Consider the following 16,808-nt stretch of genomic DNA (forward strand, 5'->3'; position numbering starts at 1 on the left):
TGTTCGTAGTAAAACTGAGACGTATGCCCAACGATCGGAAATTTTGGGCAGTCAGTTTAGCTCCTGGTCGTCTGGTGCTCAAGGTTTTTGAGCTGATTATAAAACTTATACTAGCTTTCTAGAATTCAATATAACCAGTTGGAATTTTGTATTTCCGTGGCTAAGGTTGGTTACAAACCATATTTACTCTATTTAAAATGATTTTTTTACCAGAAAGCTCAAGAATTCAAGGCTAATACATTAGGCAGATTTTAAGTTTCTACTTTTTTAAGTTAGAAGTAAATTTACCTTCTCTAAAAAGTTTATGTAACAAAGGATTAAAAGTCTTATTAATAGCACAAAGGAAACTGTTTTGTTTTATTATTTGTATTCTCAATAAAATAAATACAATAGGTTTTTGGTTTTTATCCAGGGTTACCTTAATATCTGGCATCTAGGAACATAATTTCTCCTGTATTTGACTTTCCAAGTAAATATTTTGTATTTAAAATCCACTGGGAATGTTTTATCAAATTGTATAATTTTAAATTTGTTTCTGCTTTAAGTAAAATTCAATACATTTTAAACAAAATATCGCAACAATTTTAGCAAGTTCCCAACCAAATTTAAACAATGCAAATAATTTTTTGCTACACAGTATATGGTTGCACAGTTTAAACACTAAAAATCGGATACAGTCTTTTACAGACCAACTGTTATAATTACAATTGAAACCTTAAGTCCATTACTTGGCAAAGAGATAATTCAGATTATTCAAACCAGAAGGTTTTAAAAAAATATTAAATTGTGGTTGTAATACTGTGAAATATCTTTTGTTGCATTATTAAAGCCAAATATTACCAGTCAGATATTTGACTTAATGCCTATATAAAGTAATAAAACAAGCAGTAAAATTGTATTGACATTAATTGCCATTAAAACATAAATGTATATTTTGAATTTCCTCCTAGGGCGTATTAAGTATGCATGATTTTAAGGCTTCATAGTTTTAAATAATTGTGGCATGTCAGTGAACAACACTTCCCCAACTATAAGTGTGTCTAGTTCTGTTTCCATTGGAGAACCATATTCAAGCAACAGTGAAATGCTCACAGCTGGGAATGCCAAGGTGTCCATTGCACCACCTGTTGTATACCAAGCTATACATAAGCTGCCCCAGACAACAATCTCAACTGGTGGCTCTACTCCATTGATCCAGGTAAGTTGAAATAGGTATAGGCCTATATATATCTAACTATGTAATATTGGGAATGTATTATTCACTCTAATAATGTTGAAGTATAAAGTAAAAGTATATTTTCATTGTTTTTGTAAATACAATAAAGTAACCTTTTTTTCAGGAACCATTGTTCTCTGGTTCAAAGCAGAGTTTTTCCTCGACATCAAATTCTGTTACTGCTAGTAGTACAGTTTTAGTTACTGTTGCACCAAAGCAAATGATTCAAGCTGGTTCAATCATAAACCTGGCCCCGGCTACTGGGACAAGTATTCCTGCAGCAAAACCTTACGGCAAACATCAGTTGCCAGTCCGTGCAATACCAGTTGCTGGTATTTCCCACGTTGCACCTAAAACCAGTGCAGGAGATGCAGCATCTGTAACCACGGCCTTTATTGACCCTGGTGGTGGTTACAGCACAAAGACTCTTCCGGTTCAGACAACCCTAATATCTCCAGCCATCAAGCCAAGCAAAGTGAGTAACTGATTTTGAATTACAACTATAATGTCCAGCATGAACTTACTGAACTGTTAGAAAATCCAACACATTTATATAATATACATATATATCTAGAAAATCGATTTTAAAATTAAACTAATTTTCAAGGCGCAACCAATACTGATGGCTCCTGGTTTAAGAAGTCCAGCCCCTTCAACTGTAAAGCTTCAGCAGACTGTATATGCTCCTAATGTAAGTGGTTTTAGCTCAGCTGCTTAATTTACATACGCTATGATGTATCAACACATCTAGTGCTGTATCGGCTATACTTTGGTAATTATTCTAGATAAATTCATGTATGTTTAGTTTACAATTTACAAAACTTTAATGTTATGTTTATTTTTCATTGTTATTTAGGTATTAATTGAGCACATGTGTTTTCAGCTAAATAGCAAAGCTAAGATTTAATTTACTTTCAATTTCAGTTGTCCTAATAAATTTATTTGCTAACATTATAATTTATAATACCTAATAAATTTATTTAACAAGATTTATTGATTGGTTTCCTTTTTTTATATTCAATGCAAAACTTCATCCAAAAAGTAAAATGTTAAATACATATTCCATCCGGTCTTGATTATGTAAAATGAGTTATTTCAAAGCAGTTTTACTAACTATATTATCACCACAGGCATACCACTCATACCCTGTACCTGCACAAACGCATACCAGCAATGCTTCTCTGTCCAAACCTGCAGTCATTTCAGTAACAACACCAAAGGTGCAACCAGGCATACAAATCCCGGTGAGCTGCCGCCTAAAATAGCTGTACATTTTTCTGTCACACTACATTTACTCTTGCTTCTAGAAATAATAACCAGACTAAACAATGTATCTATTTGCATTCTTTGTTTATCAGCAGATAAGAATTTCTTGAAAGTGTTTGTCCGGTATTACATTAATGTAATTTTGTAACCAAGACTGTTTCCATAACATTAACTACATTAATATACCAAAAGAACATTCTCAGAAATACATTAGGTATGCATGGTAGCAACAGAAAACAGTAGCAAAGTACCAGGCAGTCTTGACCTAAGGAATGGGCTTGTGACACAGCATGCTCAAAACTTGTTTTATTTTGTTCATTGTGCAAATATATGAAAAGCAAAAGTCAACATGTCTTATGTTACCAGGTGCGGTCCATCTATCATGGTAGAACTGCAAATCCAAGCTCAAGTACCCATGATCCAAGCACCATACGAAGGTATGAAGATCAGTGTTATACATCTGTAATAAAACCTAACAATAACATTATGTTGATTTTTATTCCTCTTTTTACCTAATTTGATTTTCCCTAATATCATAATTGATGCAAAATTGTTGTATACCAGAAAGGGTATTCCTAAAGTATAAGCTTATTACATTTTACTGTACATGTTCACCAGTATAATATATGATTCTGTTATGTTGAATCATTCCAGGTCAAGTAATGTATTATACCAACCTACCACCACAATCAGCATAAGTGTACCAGCAAGACCGAACTCCCATTTCGAGCCACCAACCTCCGTTCTACAGATACCAGCTGCATCTGGAAGAACAACATGCTCACATGGTAGGCTCATTTTACCCTATAACCAGTAATATTCGTCCATCTATATTTTCCTAAGTCAAATTTACCTAATGTTATATCAAAAGGTCCCGTTTTAAATATGACTGAGAATGAGTCAAAAAAAAACCAACGCATTATCCCACACACATCTGCCATATATTCTGTTACCTCAACAGGTTTTTGAACATTAAACCTTATGCCATCTTGCCCAGCTGTCTTTTACTAAACCTCAGGAGTATATTAAATTTCAAGTCCTATGTCCAACTTAAACTTAGAGCATCTTATCATTGGTAAATAATTGTAATACTTGGTTTGGTAGGAGTGAAACCATTGTATCAGATTGGTCTTGCTCCCCCCCTCACCACAGCAGCCAGCACTAAACACCAAAAGTTAATTGTAGCTCACCAACCGACTTCCACTGTCTCTGTCACAGTGTCAAGCAGTAAGTTAAAAATCAAATGTCTGAATCCATCCGCAGTGTTCAGCAGACTATGTTGCATTATCATATTTTATTAAAAGAATGCTACAAGCACAACATTTTGCCCATCGACAGTCATACTGGGTGTTGGGTTGTAGCTTTTTTTAACTTTAAGTAGAACCTTACCTATTTCGAATAAAATTGCTTGTTTTACCTGGCAAATATATATGTATTTTATATATATTATGTAAAAATATTGGTCTTTTTATTACACTAGGAAATTTACATTCATAAAACTTCCTCTCAGATCAAAATGCTCCGTTCAACACAAGTGCATCCTCAGTTAACGCAACATCCGTTACTGCATTCACATACTCCCCAGCATCATCTCGGCTCGCACCAAATTCATTCATCACTTCATCTTCTGTACCTGTCGCAAAAGTCTACCCTCAACAAGTAAGAGCTGCTTATTAATTTTTAGTTTATTATTTTTACATTAAAAGAAACTATTTTGGGCGATGGAAAATACATATAAAAATTAAAAAGCAGCCTATCCGAAAAATACTCATATTTATACATAATCGAAAAGTAAGTTAACCTATGTATGCGATATTTTTATTACCAGTTTGTATGAAAGTCATTTTTAATTTAACTGAACGCCTTTTTTAATCAATCTCTCCCTCCAACCCTCAGCCCCCACAAAGGGTTCACACACTGCAGCCTTCTGTAAGTGGTATCTCTGCTCATGCGCGACCGGCAGAATTCAGCATCCCAACCACAATCCGGCAAGCCAGTGTTGCCATGACTACCACCCAATCATCTGTATCTCGTTCCGCTGTTGTAACAACTGTTGCTTCAACAAGGGTAAGACTTCGTTTAATTTATTACAATTATTCTACAAATGTGTCTTTTATTTATTTAAATTTTGACATTTATTGATTTTTACAATTCCCACAAAAGCCGCTTTGACTTCTGTGGTTTAAATCCATTACAGCGTGCATATGCGTTCTACAATAGTAACATTGATATTCTCTAAAGTTTTAGTCTGTATAGTGTATGGAGATAATTTTAATTGTCAAGTTGATTTAAATACATGTGATTGTGATGGCTTAAATGTTGCGCTGTACAGCATACACCAAGCAAATAGTTAAAACAAACACAGTACGCTCATATTTGCTGTGCGCCTGTGCTTTTATATTTGTACACAACTACTTATACACAGCTGGCAAACTTATTCAAATTTGAACCTTGTTCTTTACAGCCTCAAAACCAACCAGTCATTCCTTCAATGTTATACTGGCAACAACCAGGCATTAACATCAACATACCATACGCTGCAACCCCTAACCCATCATATGGATTCAGACCTGCTGGTACGTTTAGTTTTTAAATTATAGTGATAGCACCCAGGCCTTGTTTAGTTCAATCATTTTATTTCATACAGTTACAAGTGTTCCTGCTTCACAATTCCGAATTAATCAAAATTTGCTGGTGATGGAAACGGCTGCATCAGGTGCCAGCTCACAAAGTGTTACAACATTTTCGCAAAGTAAGAGTTTTGTGCGAAATTTATTACCTTAAATAAAGAAAAAAAGCAAAAGCAAATGCTTTAAAAGGTTATCATACATGGCTACATTATCATTGCAGTTCTATTTAACATTACACTGAAGACAGCATTATCAGTGACCATTTTCACGTTTATTTTTTGCCAGGTGGTCAACCTATGTCTTCCGTTTCAATAAACACGATACCGAACGACCAACCACGTGGCCCCCCTTCTGCTTCCCACCAACCCCACATGTCACCTAAACCTGCCATACTGAGGAGACCTGCAAGAAGTGAAACCAGGTACGCTTTTTTCATTTTTTTACTGTTTTGTTACTTTTAGTTTAAACATTTGTTGGTAATCCCTATACTGCTATTAACTTTGTACTACTGTAAACTTTGTTGTTTTTTTTAAATGTGATTAATTTGGAAATAAAAATTATTATTGAAGTATTTATAATATAAATTCTCAGTTGACTTTTTAAGCAAAGTGACCACTAATATTAATCCCATACACCTAATTGTTTTTTCATTGAAAACAGTGTCTATAAAAATTGATTTCAAACACGTTTTATTTAAATATTGCACCTTAAGGTTAGTTAATATTATTATTGCTGTGTAGTGTCAGCAAGAAGCTCACGTTAAACAGCACCGATGTCCACCGTGTTGGAGGTCCCATATCTCCCATTAAAATGGAACACAGGTTAGTTAATCAGTGTTGATCTCAGATTCGTTTCTAAATATATAGTTTTGCCCACAACTCAGCTATATCAACCAAATGACCTGTTTTGTTGGAATAATTGCCTTCTAAACAATGTTTTGACCCTGATCTTTTTGCAGGGAGCCTTAGTTTTGTCTGGATTTTTGCAGGTGTTTTTAACTTTTGGGCTATTTTCTGAAGCATGTAAATTTAACACTTGTTAACATTAATATTTACATTGGGCCTTGTAATATTTCTATTACTATTTATGAAATTTACTACATTCTAACAGTTTTTGCTCATATTGTTTCAGTGTAAAAGAAAATGGGAATGTTGCCCCTAAAAAACGTTTTGTTTCGAATGAGTTAATTTATCCGACGCCAATCATTAAACCAGTTATTCCTGGTCAAGGTAAGTTGAAATCTGTAATAACTTATGCTATGACTTTTAGGTAAACCCTTTACTATTTTTTAAATAGGTTCTAAACTAATACACATTCTGATTTTGTGTTTTTTGTTTACTTTTGGCCCTTTGGTAATATTTGTTAAAAAAATTATCAATATACTTTTGGTGTAGGTTACATTGCTATATTGAAGCCAATTTTCTTTCCTTAATTTAAACATTTAAATATTACCCGATAACTACCTGCTATGTCAACTCTGAACTCCTAACTTTACTTTTTTGCTAAACCTACTGCTTTCATTTATACAGTGAATCTGCTCAAGCCAATAGTAACAAGCAACGGCATTACAACTATATCTAGAATACCAAAAATAAACAAACCGTCCACAGAATTCATCACCACTAACTACATGAAGACCACAGGTATTTCCCACTTCCCATGGTGGCTTAAACCACGATATTTAATTTTGAATGTTTGTTACAGTTCCAAGTGATAAAGATCCAAATGTGATACAAATCGGTCGCCACACGCAACAAACTATAGGTGAAATAAAGATCAAAAATGAAGTCACTTTTCCTCACTCTGGTACAGGTAACTTTCACTTTGAATTTATTGTTTGTTTTTTTTGGTGATATTTGAAAAAATATTTAAACCATTCCACTCACAAGCGATATAATTCTTGTTTTGAATTGGCGATACTGAATTGATTTTTTTGCATTTAAATAAATTATTGTATTACCAACCAATGTTATGTTCTTCCAGTGCCAAACCACTTGCTGCATTCCCACTTCCATTCAGTTGTGAAGAAGGAGCAACCTTCTAAGTTACAGGAGGAGTCGAGAGTCCAAGTGTTCCAGGATGTTGCTGCAGTATATACAGTTGCCTCCACTTCCAACTATCCAACAGTTCATCAGCAGCAAGCCACCAATCGGAGTGCCTTCCCTCATCCGATGGGAACACACAGGCAGACAGAGCCTGTTCTCCGGACTCTTAGGAACATTAAACCAGAGCCAAATCCCACTGTAACCGGAGTAAAACGAGATTATGATAAGATCTCTGCGTTTCCTATGGATAAGAGCAGGGATCCAGGGAAGCAGATCATGCATCCTTCTATCCCCGCATCACTGGCTGATCCTGATCCTTCAGTTGGTTTGTCACCAAGGAAGAAACCACGGAAGCAAACTCACATTGTGGCAAAAGGTGAGAATTTTTACAACAAAGTTATTGTTTTTAGGAATATCTTGTAAACCGAAGCTGTTTCAACTGTGTGACTAAAACTTTTACTGTTATATAAAATTCTCACTGTTGTGTAAAAACTAAATTTGGTATGCTTCTAACAAAAATAAATAGTAAGGCAATAAATAATTTTTTTGCTTGACTATTAAAAAGGGATCTCCTAACATGTCATTAATTTCAAATTTTTTTTAATCAGATCTTCTGTATGTTATTATCATTTTTTTTAAAATAGAACTTCCGGACACCGAGCAAGTGGTGGATGATGAGATGTCAACAGATGATGCAGATGAGTTTGAGGATGAGCAACCCCTCATCTCAATGATGAACAATGAAGCCAATGCCGCAATCAAACTTGAAGGTAAACAATTTAACTTGTGTATTCATTTCTCCTAGTTTCAAAACGTCATCTTACACAGCTGTCCAGATACTTTTAAATACAGTTATCGCCACAAGCCAATTTCCAGTCGTTGGCGTACCTTTTGCTAAATGTCTGGTCTGTTTTAAAGATTGTGCATTGCTGTAGGCTCAAAAATCTATATCATAAACCTCCTATTTTTGACTTTCAAAGCTGTGTTTTTTAGCGTAAAATTGTATTATACTTGGTCAGGCTGATTTTGTATCAGCATGTTTTATTGATGAAATAAACCCAAGTCCCACCACAGGTTCAAACAAAGCAAAGAACCGATTGTTTTACTTCGATAAGCAAGAAGCAATAAAAAAGGTGGAAGAGGAAAAAATTAAACCCAAACAAGAATACACAGATGCAGAAGGCATAAGGTGCGTTCAGTGACAAAATCACGAGCAACAAATAAAAATTTTCAGTATTTAATCATTTTATTCATAGGTACATTCAAGTGCGCAAGAGGCCGCCAATATCTTTACTAAACGGCCACCGAACGAAGCCAGTGAATAATCATTTCACCCATTATAGTGATGTCAAAGTAAAAGGTAGGAAAGATTTTCAAACCTTATTATTTCTGCAACATTTTTATAACGTTTCGTTTGTGTAGTTATTTAATATTTAATTTTTTTTTTCGCGAGAATGATAATGTATCATCACCTATTTTTACAGAAACCAAAACTTCTTTACACAATCCATGCTTCAACGTGAAGCGACTGAAAGGCTGGAAAATAGCGCAGTTGGCTCTTCAATTGGACGAACTGGTAAGTCGCAAGACACCTTTAACACATAATAATCCAATATCCTGATGGTGTTAACAATTAACAACGGTCTATGGGAGTCGTGGGCTTACGGTTTTTTATTTCATTGATGTTCTTTGTTTACTACCAAATGGCACGGAATAATAGAACCAAAAAGTGTCCTATCTTTCTCCACACTACTATATTCTTCAATTTTCTCGGTTGCAGGCGTAATAATTACTATTTTTGCCGTTTATAATGAAATTTCCTGGTTGCAGGCGCTACTAGATGTTGACATTCTACGCCGTATTTCGACGATCAAAGACGGCCTTCTTCAGCATGCAGTTCATCCCGCCGGGAACGGGATTAGGGCGGCTGAGACCGGTTGTCTTTCTCCAGCGCATACTGGTCAAGGCAGTTGCCTCGCTTGCCCTATAACGCCTTCTGTCAACACAAACAATCTAACTTACACCCCGACCAACTTCGGCAAAACACTAAGCAATAACAGTGAAGGTGCTTCTGGTCCCACCACGCCCACCATTACACCTGTTGAGCGGAAAGCCAACAGAATTCGGGAGGACATCTTTAAAATTGAAGAAATGGCTCAGGTAAGTTTATATATACTTTCTAGTTAAACGATTTTTTATGAAAAATGCTGTGTAGCATGTTTGCGTGACGTCCATGTACGATCACAATATAGTATTGTAGTAAATTTTTGACATTTTTTTCTCTTGAGTCAGTCTACATTTCAGAGTGGTTACGTCACTCTGTCATGCCTTTCTCCCTACGTCAGCTGACGATGATGCTGTGTGTTGCAATCGTCGCCAAATGCTTACGCTGCTTTTATTGCTTACACTGACTATGTGTACATGTGTGTGTACGTAACGACTAAATTTATGCCACTAAATTTATATTCCTTTTTATGCAGGCGAACATACAGCGCAGTAACGTGATGCAAGAGCAACTGAGCGAAGCCAAGACTGCTGTGATGAAGGCGCTCGACCATCACACGCTAGTGAGTAAAGTGGTCGAGATGGGAAGGCAAGTGCAGAGGCCCAAAACACCATCCTCGTCGTCTTCGTCGCGGTCTGCGAAGAAGAAAAAGAGCTAGCTGACTTAAAAGGTTCGGATCAACTCCGAAGTGTCATGCGCCGCGCGAGTTACGGAAACGGTCTCATACCGAGGCTAGGCGAGCCCCCTGTTCCGTGGAAGCGCTTTCTAACCAACTTCTACTGCTTTTAACGACACTCTGCGAGACGCAGCAGTATTACCTTCGGTTTGCCATGCGACTTTCGGGGGTCGCGCGTCCCTCGTTTGAAACCGGACGCCTTGCTCTTAACGAGAAAATTCCTTCACGAAATTGCACTAGACTCCTAAACCTATCTCAGCATCTCACAACGAACACGACGGACAAGTGCAATCTACCAGTGAGATACCACACCTGAAACTTGGTTTTCCCGACCCTGCACGAACCGTTACCTTGTCGCTCGTCGACCACAGACTACGTCCTTATAAATACATGCTGCTACTTCCAGGCCTTCATTTATAACAGCACCAAACAAAATATCTCGTATAACGTTTTCGATGACTTTCACTTTTCACTCCTATTGTTAGTAAGTATTTTTTCCTTACTTCAATAGTTTGTACTAGCGTAGAAACTTGAAGATTTTTAGCAAAAGAATAACTTTGCATGGATTTTACAAAGTTTCATGCACCCCTACCATTGCGTCAAAGTATATTTTGAGTATTTAAACGTAGTCTTTTTGTACATAATGTCACAGTTTCTAATATTGTGCGCTTTTGCTTTTTTTAATTTCCTCTTTTGTATTGCCGCGTTGAAAAGCTACTAAGGTTCAAGATGTCGTACATGGTGAACACCAATAGCCTAATAAACCTTCGCCAAGATAGAGAGCCTACTTCGCCTTTTAGTTTCTATGATAACTAGCAACGGATATATGATAAATAAACTGCCGAAGCGGCAAGTTTCGTAACGTAGAAACGGTCAGCAGTTTCGATTAAGTTTCTCTATAGTACACTGCCTTATCAGCACGTTTAAACGTCTCCGCTGTGGTTGAAGGAACACTGATCAATAAATTATTTTTGATTATGTCACTTACAGCATTTGTGCATCAGGCATTTTTATGGTCTAACGCCGAAAGATGGAAAGCAGATTTGTGGCTACGCTTAAGCGAGACTATTATTTAGTGTCGTAATAAAATTTATTCAAAGATATTTCATATATAAATAAAATTTGTATTCTATATGAAACGGTTATAGACTATTCTTGTAGTCTTTTGCTGCGGTTGGCAGACTAACTTCTAATAGAGGGAAACGTGTGTGTGTGTGTGCTGGTTAAGCAGGTGAGTTCAATACGATGCACATTTCCGTTAGTGCCTTGCGCTGCATTGAATACAAACACGCGATAAATATTAGTTGTTAACATGGTAAATCAGCTTGTAGAAGATGTCCGGTTTATCAAATACATGTAACAGCGGCATGAGTTGTTTATGCGCTTACGATGGCAATGAATTAGTTGTGTATCGAGTAATTGGACGGGAACCACACCGTTCTGGTGTTTCCACGAGTCAACAGAGTATGCGCTGTAAACATTATAACATCGAACTTTGAGCCCATCGGCTTTCACCATACTACACTGAGATTTAATTTGACCTGGATACAGAATAAATGCACAAATGGCTAACCAGCAGTTGAATTACGATAGTGATTCAAACTTCTGCGCTTAGTTCCATACAGGACGTATCATGTTCGCCAGAAAGGGAATGCGTGGTAGTTTTGACAGGCAGCGGAAACTATTCTAAATTCGGAAAGTACGTTTTACAAATGCAGTTATAGCCTACACCATGGAATAAGTTTGCATCAGGCCAAAAGGCTCGAATTTTTAAATAATGTACAATATTTAACTATTTCCAGCTTTTCTCTTTGTTTTGTGTTTAATAATATGAGCCTATTATAAAATGATGACGGAGAAACTACAAAAAAGAAGATTTTCTTACTTGACAAAACTGATTGTAGATGAAGACATTCCGCTTGAGGTAAGAATCCTTTCTAAATTCATCGACCATATGTCGCGTATAACGATTTGCATGTATGCACTTTTTTCTCGCATATGTAAGTGCATACGCTCATGATAAAGAGCTCGTTCTTTAATTACCCGATAATTGTTCGTGGGATTACGCAGCGATAAAATTGGCCCGTATAAGCTCGAATTATGTTTAATGTTTATTTTCGTTGTTTTGTCAGATGGAGAACTATAAATAGTCTCTTTTATTTAGTCGATAATTTCGTTTGGAATCCCCTGGAAAACATTGGGTATTTTTATTTGTTTTGCGTATGTAGCAAAATTTACCAGATCAAAGTGTTGACACACTTTTGCGGAGTGTCTATGATGGTACTGTGAAGAACAATCAACTGTTCAGCGACCTATTTAACGGCTTTACCGCTTTTTTGTGTGAACAGTTAGGAAAAGGCTATCAAGAGATAGTATGTAATAGTCTATAGTTGTATTTTTAGATATTTTTATATTTTCAAACGTGCTTGACAGAAATAACAAGCTTTGTAAAAATTATATAAATGAGGTTTGGCTAAAAGAAAATTTACGCACGAGTTATTTTTCTTAAATAAATCACAAAAGCGGTTAGTTTTTTATTTGTTATTTCGGGAATAAATTTTATGAGGCGATAGCCGAATTCGAAGGCGTCAACATTTTAACGATTTTCCGCTCTAATACGTTTTCGTCCTAACTGTGACTCGAGTAATTCCGTGGTACAACCAGCTGACTGTTGACTTCCTGAATGACGTATTTCAAGTTCAGGGTCGACAAAGACTGTTTTGTTTTTATTTTTCGTTTTTGCAACACAGCATAGTTTTTTATTTCGATTTATTTGAAATTTCAGGACTTGCACAACCTTGAGATTCCGAATGTAGGTTGCGGTGGTAAGCAGCAGGGTGTTGAGATAAACTCGAATATAATGGACAGAGTTAAACCACTCGGTACGTCGGAGTTCCACTCGGAAGCTTATCTGGAGTACAGAAGGTAATTCAAATGTAAAATGTTTATATGAAGTTATATTATATTTGTGTAATAAAACATTAAATATATATATATAATCATTCTGTTTTTAACAATAAAAGCTGACTAAAATGTTGACTATAATATATATACGTAATTTTAAATATTTAACTACACAGTGTTAGTGTTATATGTTATATTGTCCTAACAAAAATCTAAAATAAATTATTTTGCAGGAGGGTTTTTGAACAGCTTGCTGAGGAATATGAGCGAGAAAAACAGCAGAAACAAGAAGTTGAAATCCACAATGACCAACCATTCAACCAAACAAACAACCAGTCGAATGATGTTTTACATTCTTCTTGCGAAGATGATCAAACTGATGAAAATGAAGATTTATTGAAACTTTCTCCTGATCTACAACCAGCGTGGGATGATTCCGATTTAAAAAGTCACGCTTACATTTCTTCCCCACACCAAGATGTAACAAACGGCTTGTGGCAGAAACAGGAAGATTTTTCAGACTTAATCAGTACGGATAATTTTCAAGAATCCACCGATAACAGTGTGGGGTATAACTTAAATGATTGGACTATGTTTGATGCTCAAATACAAAAAGCAACCAAAGCTGCTTCTAATGAACAATTGAAAACTGGTACTCTTCCCAAAACACTTTCACCTGTTTTGCCGCCACAACGCAGAAGAACGTCAAAAAATTCATTTAAAAGATCGGTAAGTTATATCTTAACCTGTATTAACCAATATTGTTTGAAAGTTATTAGTAGGAAATATTGTTTGATTACTGTTCTGAAGCTAAAAAGTTAAATTTTTTAAACGGTCTTATTCACTCTATTTGTTACAAATAATACGTCCTATATTTATTAAAATTGAGAATAAGTAGCTTATACAATTAAGTAGCAGCTGAAAAAGTGTATATATATTCTTAAAGGTTTAATTTATTATACTTTTTAGTCATTGAAAGATAAAGATGGTCTTCAACGTAAAATATCCTTGGATGAAATGGATGAAGATGATGGAATGCAAAGCTCACATAAATCATGGTTAAATAAAAAGTAAGTAACAAACAAGTGTTGAATGCACTGTAAACACTAATGTTACAAAATATAATATACCCTGTTCGTGATGTGGTATAGTATTAGTATATTGTCAAATTAAGTATAAATATTTATACTATTTTTAATTTTAACTTAATCTAACAATAAGCAAATTTCAAGCACCTCTAGATTTAAAATGTCTTACAACTCTGCGTTGACTTTTATTGGTATTTAAGGTAATTAGACTTTATTAACTTTTGTTATAGTAGCTTTAGAATTGCTTTTCTAATTCCCCTAATGACTTGTTTAATTATTACATTACTCAGGTCTTACTCTACACAAAACCAGAGCCTTCAGATTTGTTATATTAATGAACCATGTTCATCTGATGAGAGCGATAGCACACAACAATCGTCAGACAAGGCAAACCACAATGAAACCCCACAGAAAAGCCCCTCCTCACCCACCTTATCCCCTGGCTTTACATCCCCGAAAGGATATGGGAAACGTTATTTACGTCGAAACCGTCTCTCGAATGCCTCCTCTCACTCCTCCCACTCCTCTTCTTCCTCCTTGAGCTTCTCACACAACACATGCGAAAACACCATCATCCATCATCACAATGGTAGTTTACTCTCATTTTCTATTTTATGTGCTCCTAATTTGTCGGTTCCACTTTTGGTTTTTAGTTGGCTGGCTTCCACTTTGGTTTAAACATTTTTAAATACAATTATTTCTGTGCATTTGCTTGCCATTGGTATGAATGTAACTCTTTGTGAATGTAAGATTGTATGATTTAAAAAATGTGTTTTTTTATTGTATATATAATATATAGGTGGCCTATGGGTGTTTTTGTGTTAAATTTTTGGAAATGCTAAAAACAATAAATGATTATTTATTATTTTATAGATCATGTTTTTTAATACTTTTCTCTTCAACCACAGATTTAATGATATGATATAGAAAAACAAATTTCTGTAACATAAACTTTTCATATTTAGATTTACGCAGCGGCCGAACCAGGCAAGAATATTTAGAAATTGAAGCTCGATTTCAACTCGCTGAGGCTCAGCAGAAAGCCAAACTTGAAGCTGAAGAATTTCGAAAACAATCCAAAACTAAAGATGCTTCAGTAAGTAAATTGTAATATTTCACTTAATAATGGTTTTGGCAATAAAATATTGGTTCAGCCATAAAACAAGCATAGCCCATAACTTTAAACTGTAAAATTCTAAATCTATAGTCTGGGACGTGTTTTGTATTATTGAAATAATGTTGCTGTAATGTAATATAATCCTGAGTAGCTAACTATTATTACCATAAATTTAACATATAATTTTAACTGTACTTATCATATTTAAAAGTTTAGGTTATCTAATTAAAACTGTTTATCTGATTAAAATTGTTTTGTTACAGTTGTTAACTACACTCAGTGATGAGTTACAAAGGAAAATGAACAGTTTCGGTTTGAATGCAAAAGACTGTCAGTTAATTAAACTCAAGCAATTACGTCAAATGCTCAAAGAGCTTCACATGAAACAACAAGGTAAAATTTGTTTTGATAGTCTTCTCTGTACATTAAATTTTAATCAGTCTATGTTTTTGTTGAGATTTCTTTTGCATTACATGCCAATACAAACATAATTAAGTGCCATCTACTACCTAAATTTTACAAAGTGCTTGTACCATTATTTGTAATCGTTTATGTATATTAAGTAATCACGTCTAAGAAAACATAAATCCAAAAGTTAGCAAACCTACATAAATTATACTAAAACAAATAAATACAAAAAATGGGGAACTTTTGCTTGTGTAAGATTTTTAATAAAAAAATACATGTTTTGTTCCTATATTGAAAGCATGTAACTTTGTCTTGTTAAATCAATGAACAAAAGCTATTGAGCTGTTGGACCAGTCTCGACGTTATTGATTTACACCAGTCTGCTAAATGTCACTCAGCTGGATTTCTTGTATTATGTCTCGCCATCCTGTGCTAAACATGTACATCCTGCTTTAACAATTTTCTCCTGTATTTCAGTATTAAGTGAATCCCTGGTTTCTCTATTACTTGAAAGGGACACTCTGCAAACAGCACAAGATGCAAAGCTAACTGATATTGAAGATATTAAATGCATGATGTCCACTCTTGGTCCTGAAACAACAGTTTAAATTATTTAGATAGTGCATGGTACAAGTCACATTGGTTTGCAATATTTTACATCAGAGTTGATAACTGTTTCTTATACATAATACCTGTTTAAATTATCAGTCTGAATTTTCTCACTTTCTGAATGGTACGTTTAAACTACCTAGTACTGTAGTAATTACATATTTGTAAACTGCCAATTTCCTGTGTGTTCATGAGTGTGTATGAACTATGAAGCATCTACTTTATGCCCTCTTCTGTAATTTTTATAGTGGTCTCTTATGCTTTTTAGTGACAAAATCTGTTCTATTTTCTTGTTTATTATTTTTATTCATATAAAAGCTAGGTGACAATCCTTAAAGCTAGCAATGAAATTGAAATGGCCTTTCTATTTAACTTCTGAAATAATCGTGTATTTCTTTTAAGGAAATATGGTGATGTGCTTTTTATCTTTTTCGTAAAATATTACTGGCAGTGCTGGTGCAGGTTCCTCCTCTATGTTTCCTCTTAAATTACATTACATATGTATTAACAAATGTTTTAAAAACTCAATAGCTATATTCAAATTGTGAAGCAATATTAAATATAATAGGCTACACGTGATTTTTCCAGGTGCGACTTTTTGTTTGTGTGTAATGAAATAATTGTACTTTTAATATCCGTGAAATCTTTCTATTTATATTAAGTGTGTTTTTGAAATGTTTTAAAATAAAGGAAGTTTTAGCTTACACATGTATCAAAATTTTAACAATGTATAGATTTGCTAACTGTTTGTTAACAATTATTGCTCTTTTTCTTACCTTTTTACTTCGTCTGCGTATTGTACGCATGGGTTTGTTTTATTTTTAATAAACAAAAAATTAAGAAA

General features: G+C 34.8%; 2 protein-coding genes and 1 long non-coding RNA gene across 4 annotated transcripts; 2 read left to right on the plus strand and 1 right to left on the minus strand.

Annotated features, from left to right (window-relative positions):
- Positions 1-904: 904 nt before the first annotated feature.
- Positions 905-10,625, plus strand: LOC149742944 (uncharacterized). Of its 2 annotated transcripts, XM_089877585.1 has the most exons (23): positions 909-1,198; positions 1,341-1,691; positions 1,824-1,907; positions 2,347-2,460; positions 2,849-2,919; positions 3,137-3,270; positions 3,587-3,709; positions 3,993-4,141; positions 4,379-4,549; positions 4,947-5,058; positions 5,130-5,234; positions 5,398-5,533; positions 5,853-5,933; positions 6,244-6,341; positions 6,642-6,755; positions 6,817-6,924; positions 7,096-7,533; positions 7,802-7,927; positions 8,232-8,346; positions 8,414-8,517; positions 8,642-8,733; positions 8,988-9,317; positions 9,638-10,625. In XM_089877585.1, the coding sequence occupies exons 1-23, from the start codon at positions 1,004-1,006 to the stop codon at positions 9,818-9,820; spliced, it is 3,534 nt and encodes a 1,177-aa protein (XP_089733711.1). In that variant the 5' UTR covers positions 909-1,003; the 3' UTR covers positions 9,821-10,625. The 2 variants fall into 2 exon arrangements, with proteins under 2 accessions (XP_089733718.1, XP_089733711.1); XM_089877592.1 differs by lacking the exon at positions 3,587-3,709 and having other exon boundaries at positions 905-1,198.
- Positions 8,136-11,963, minus strand: LOC149742945 (uncharacterized). The gene is made up of 2 exons (XR_016385020.1): positions 11,724-11,963; positions 8,136-11,524 (listed from the first exon to the last, which is right to left on the minus strand). It is a non-coding gene; the product is annotated as an uncharacterized LOC149742945 (long non-coding RNA).
- On the plus strand, positions 11,610-16,808 carry LOC149742946 (uncharacterized). The gene is made up of 8 exons (XM_089877668.1): positions 11,610-11,762; positions 12,624-12,763; positions 12,976-13,471; positions 13,712-13,812; positions 14,121-14,419; positions 14,796-14,926; positions 15,211-15,340; positions 15,833-16,808. The coding sequence occupies exons 1-8, from the start codon at positions 11,685-11,687 to the stop codon at positions 15,961-15,963; spliced, it is 1,506 nt and encodes a 501-aa protein (XP_089733794.1). The 5' UTR covers positions 11,610-11,684; the 3' UTR covers positions 15,964-16,808.

The sequence above is a fragment of the Ciona robusta genome, chromosome 1 (genome assembly GCF_009617815.1).
Source record: "Ciona robusta chromosome 1, ASM961781v2".
In the NCBI taxonomy this organism is placed as follows: Eukaryota; Metazoa; Chordata; class Ascidiacea; order Phlebobranchia; family Cionidae; genus Ciona; species Ciona robusta.

Bases quoted from the DNA above. Each gene is read 5' to 3' on its own strand.
- LOC149742946 (XM_089877668.1), top strand. From the start codon at position 11,685: ATGATGACGGAGAAACTACAAAAAAGAAGATTTTCTTACTTGACAAAA. The intron at 11,763-12,623 runs GTAAGAATCCTT...TTGAAATTTCAG, and splicing joins ATGAAGACATTCCGCTTGAG to GACTTGCACAACCTTGAGAT. The intron at 14,420-14,795 runs GTAGTTTACTCT...TTTCATATTTAG, and splicing joins CATCATCCATCATCACAATG to ATTTACGCAGCGGCCGAACC.
- LOC149742944 (XM_089877585.1), top strand. From the start codon at position 1,004: ATGTCAGTGAACAACACTTCCCCAACTATAAGTGTGTCTAGTTCTGTT. The intron at 2,920-3,136 runs GTATGAAGATCA...GAATCATTCCAG, and splicing joins GATCCAAGCACCATACGAAG to GTCAAGTAATGTATTATACC. The intron at 5,934-6,243 runs GTTAGTTAATCA...ATATTGTTTCAG, and splicing joins CCCATTAAAATGGAACACAG to TGTAAAAGAAAATGGGAATG.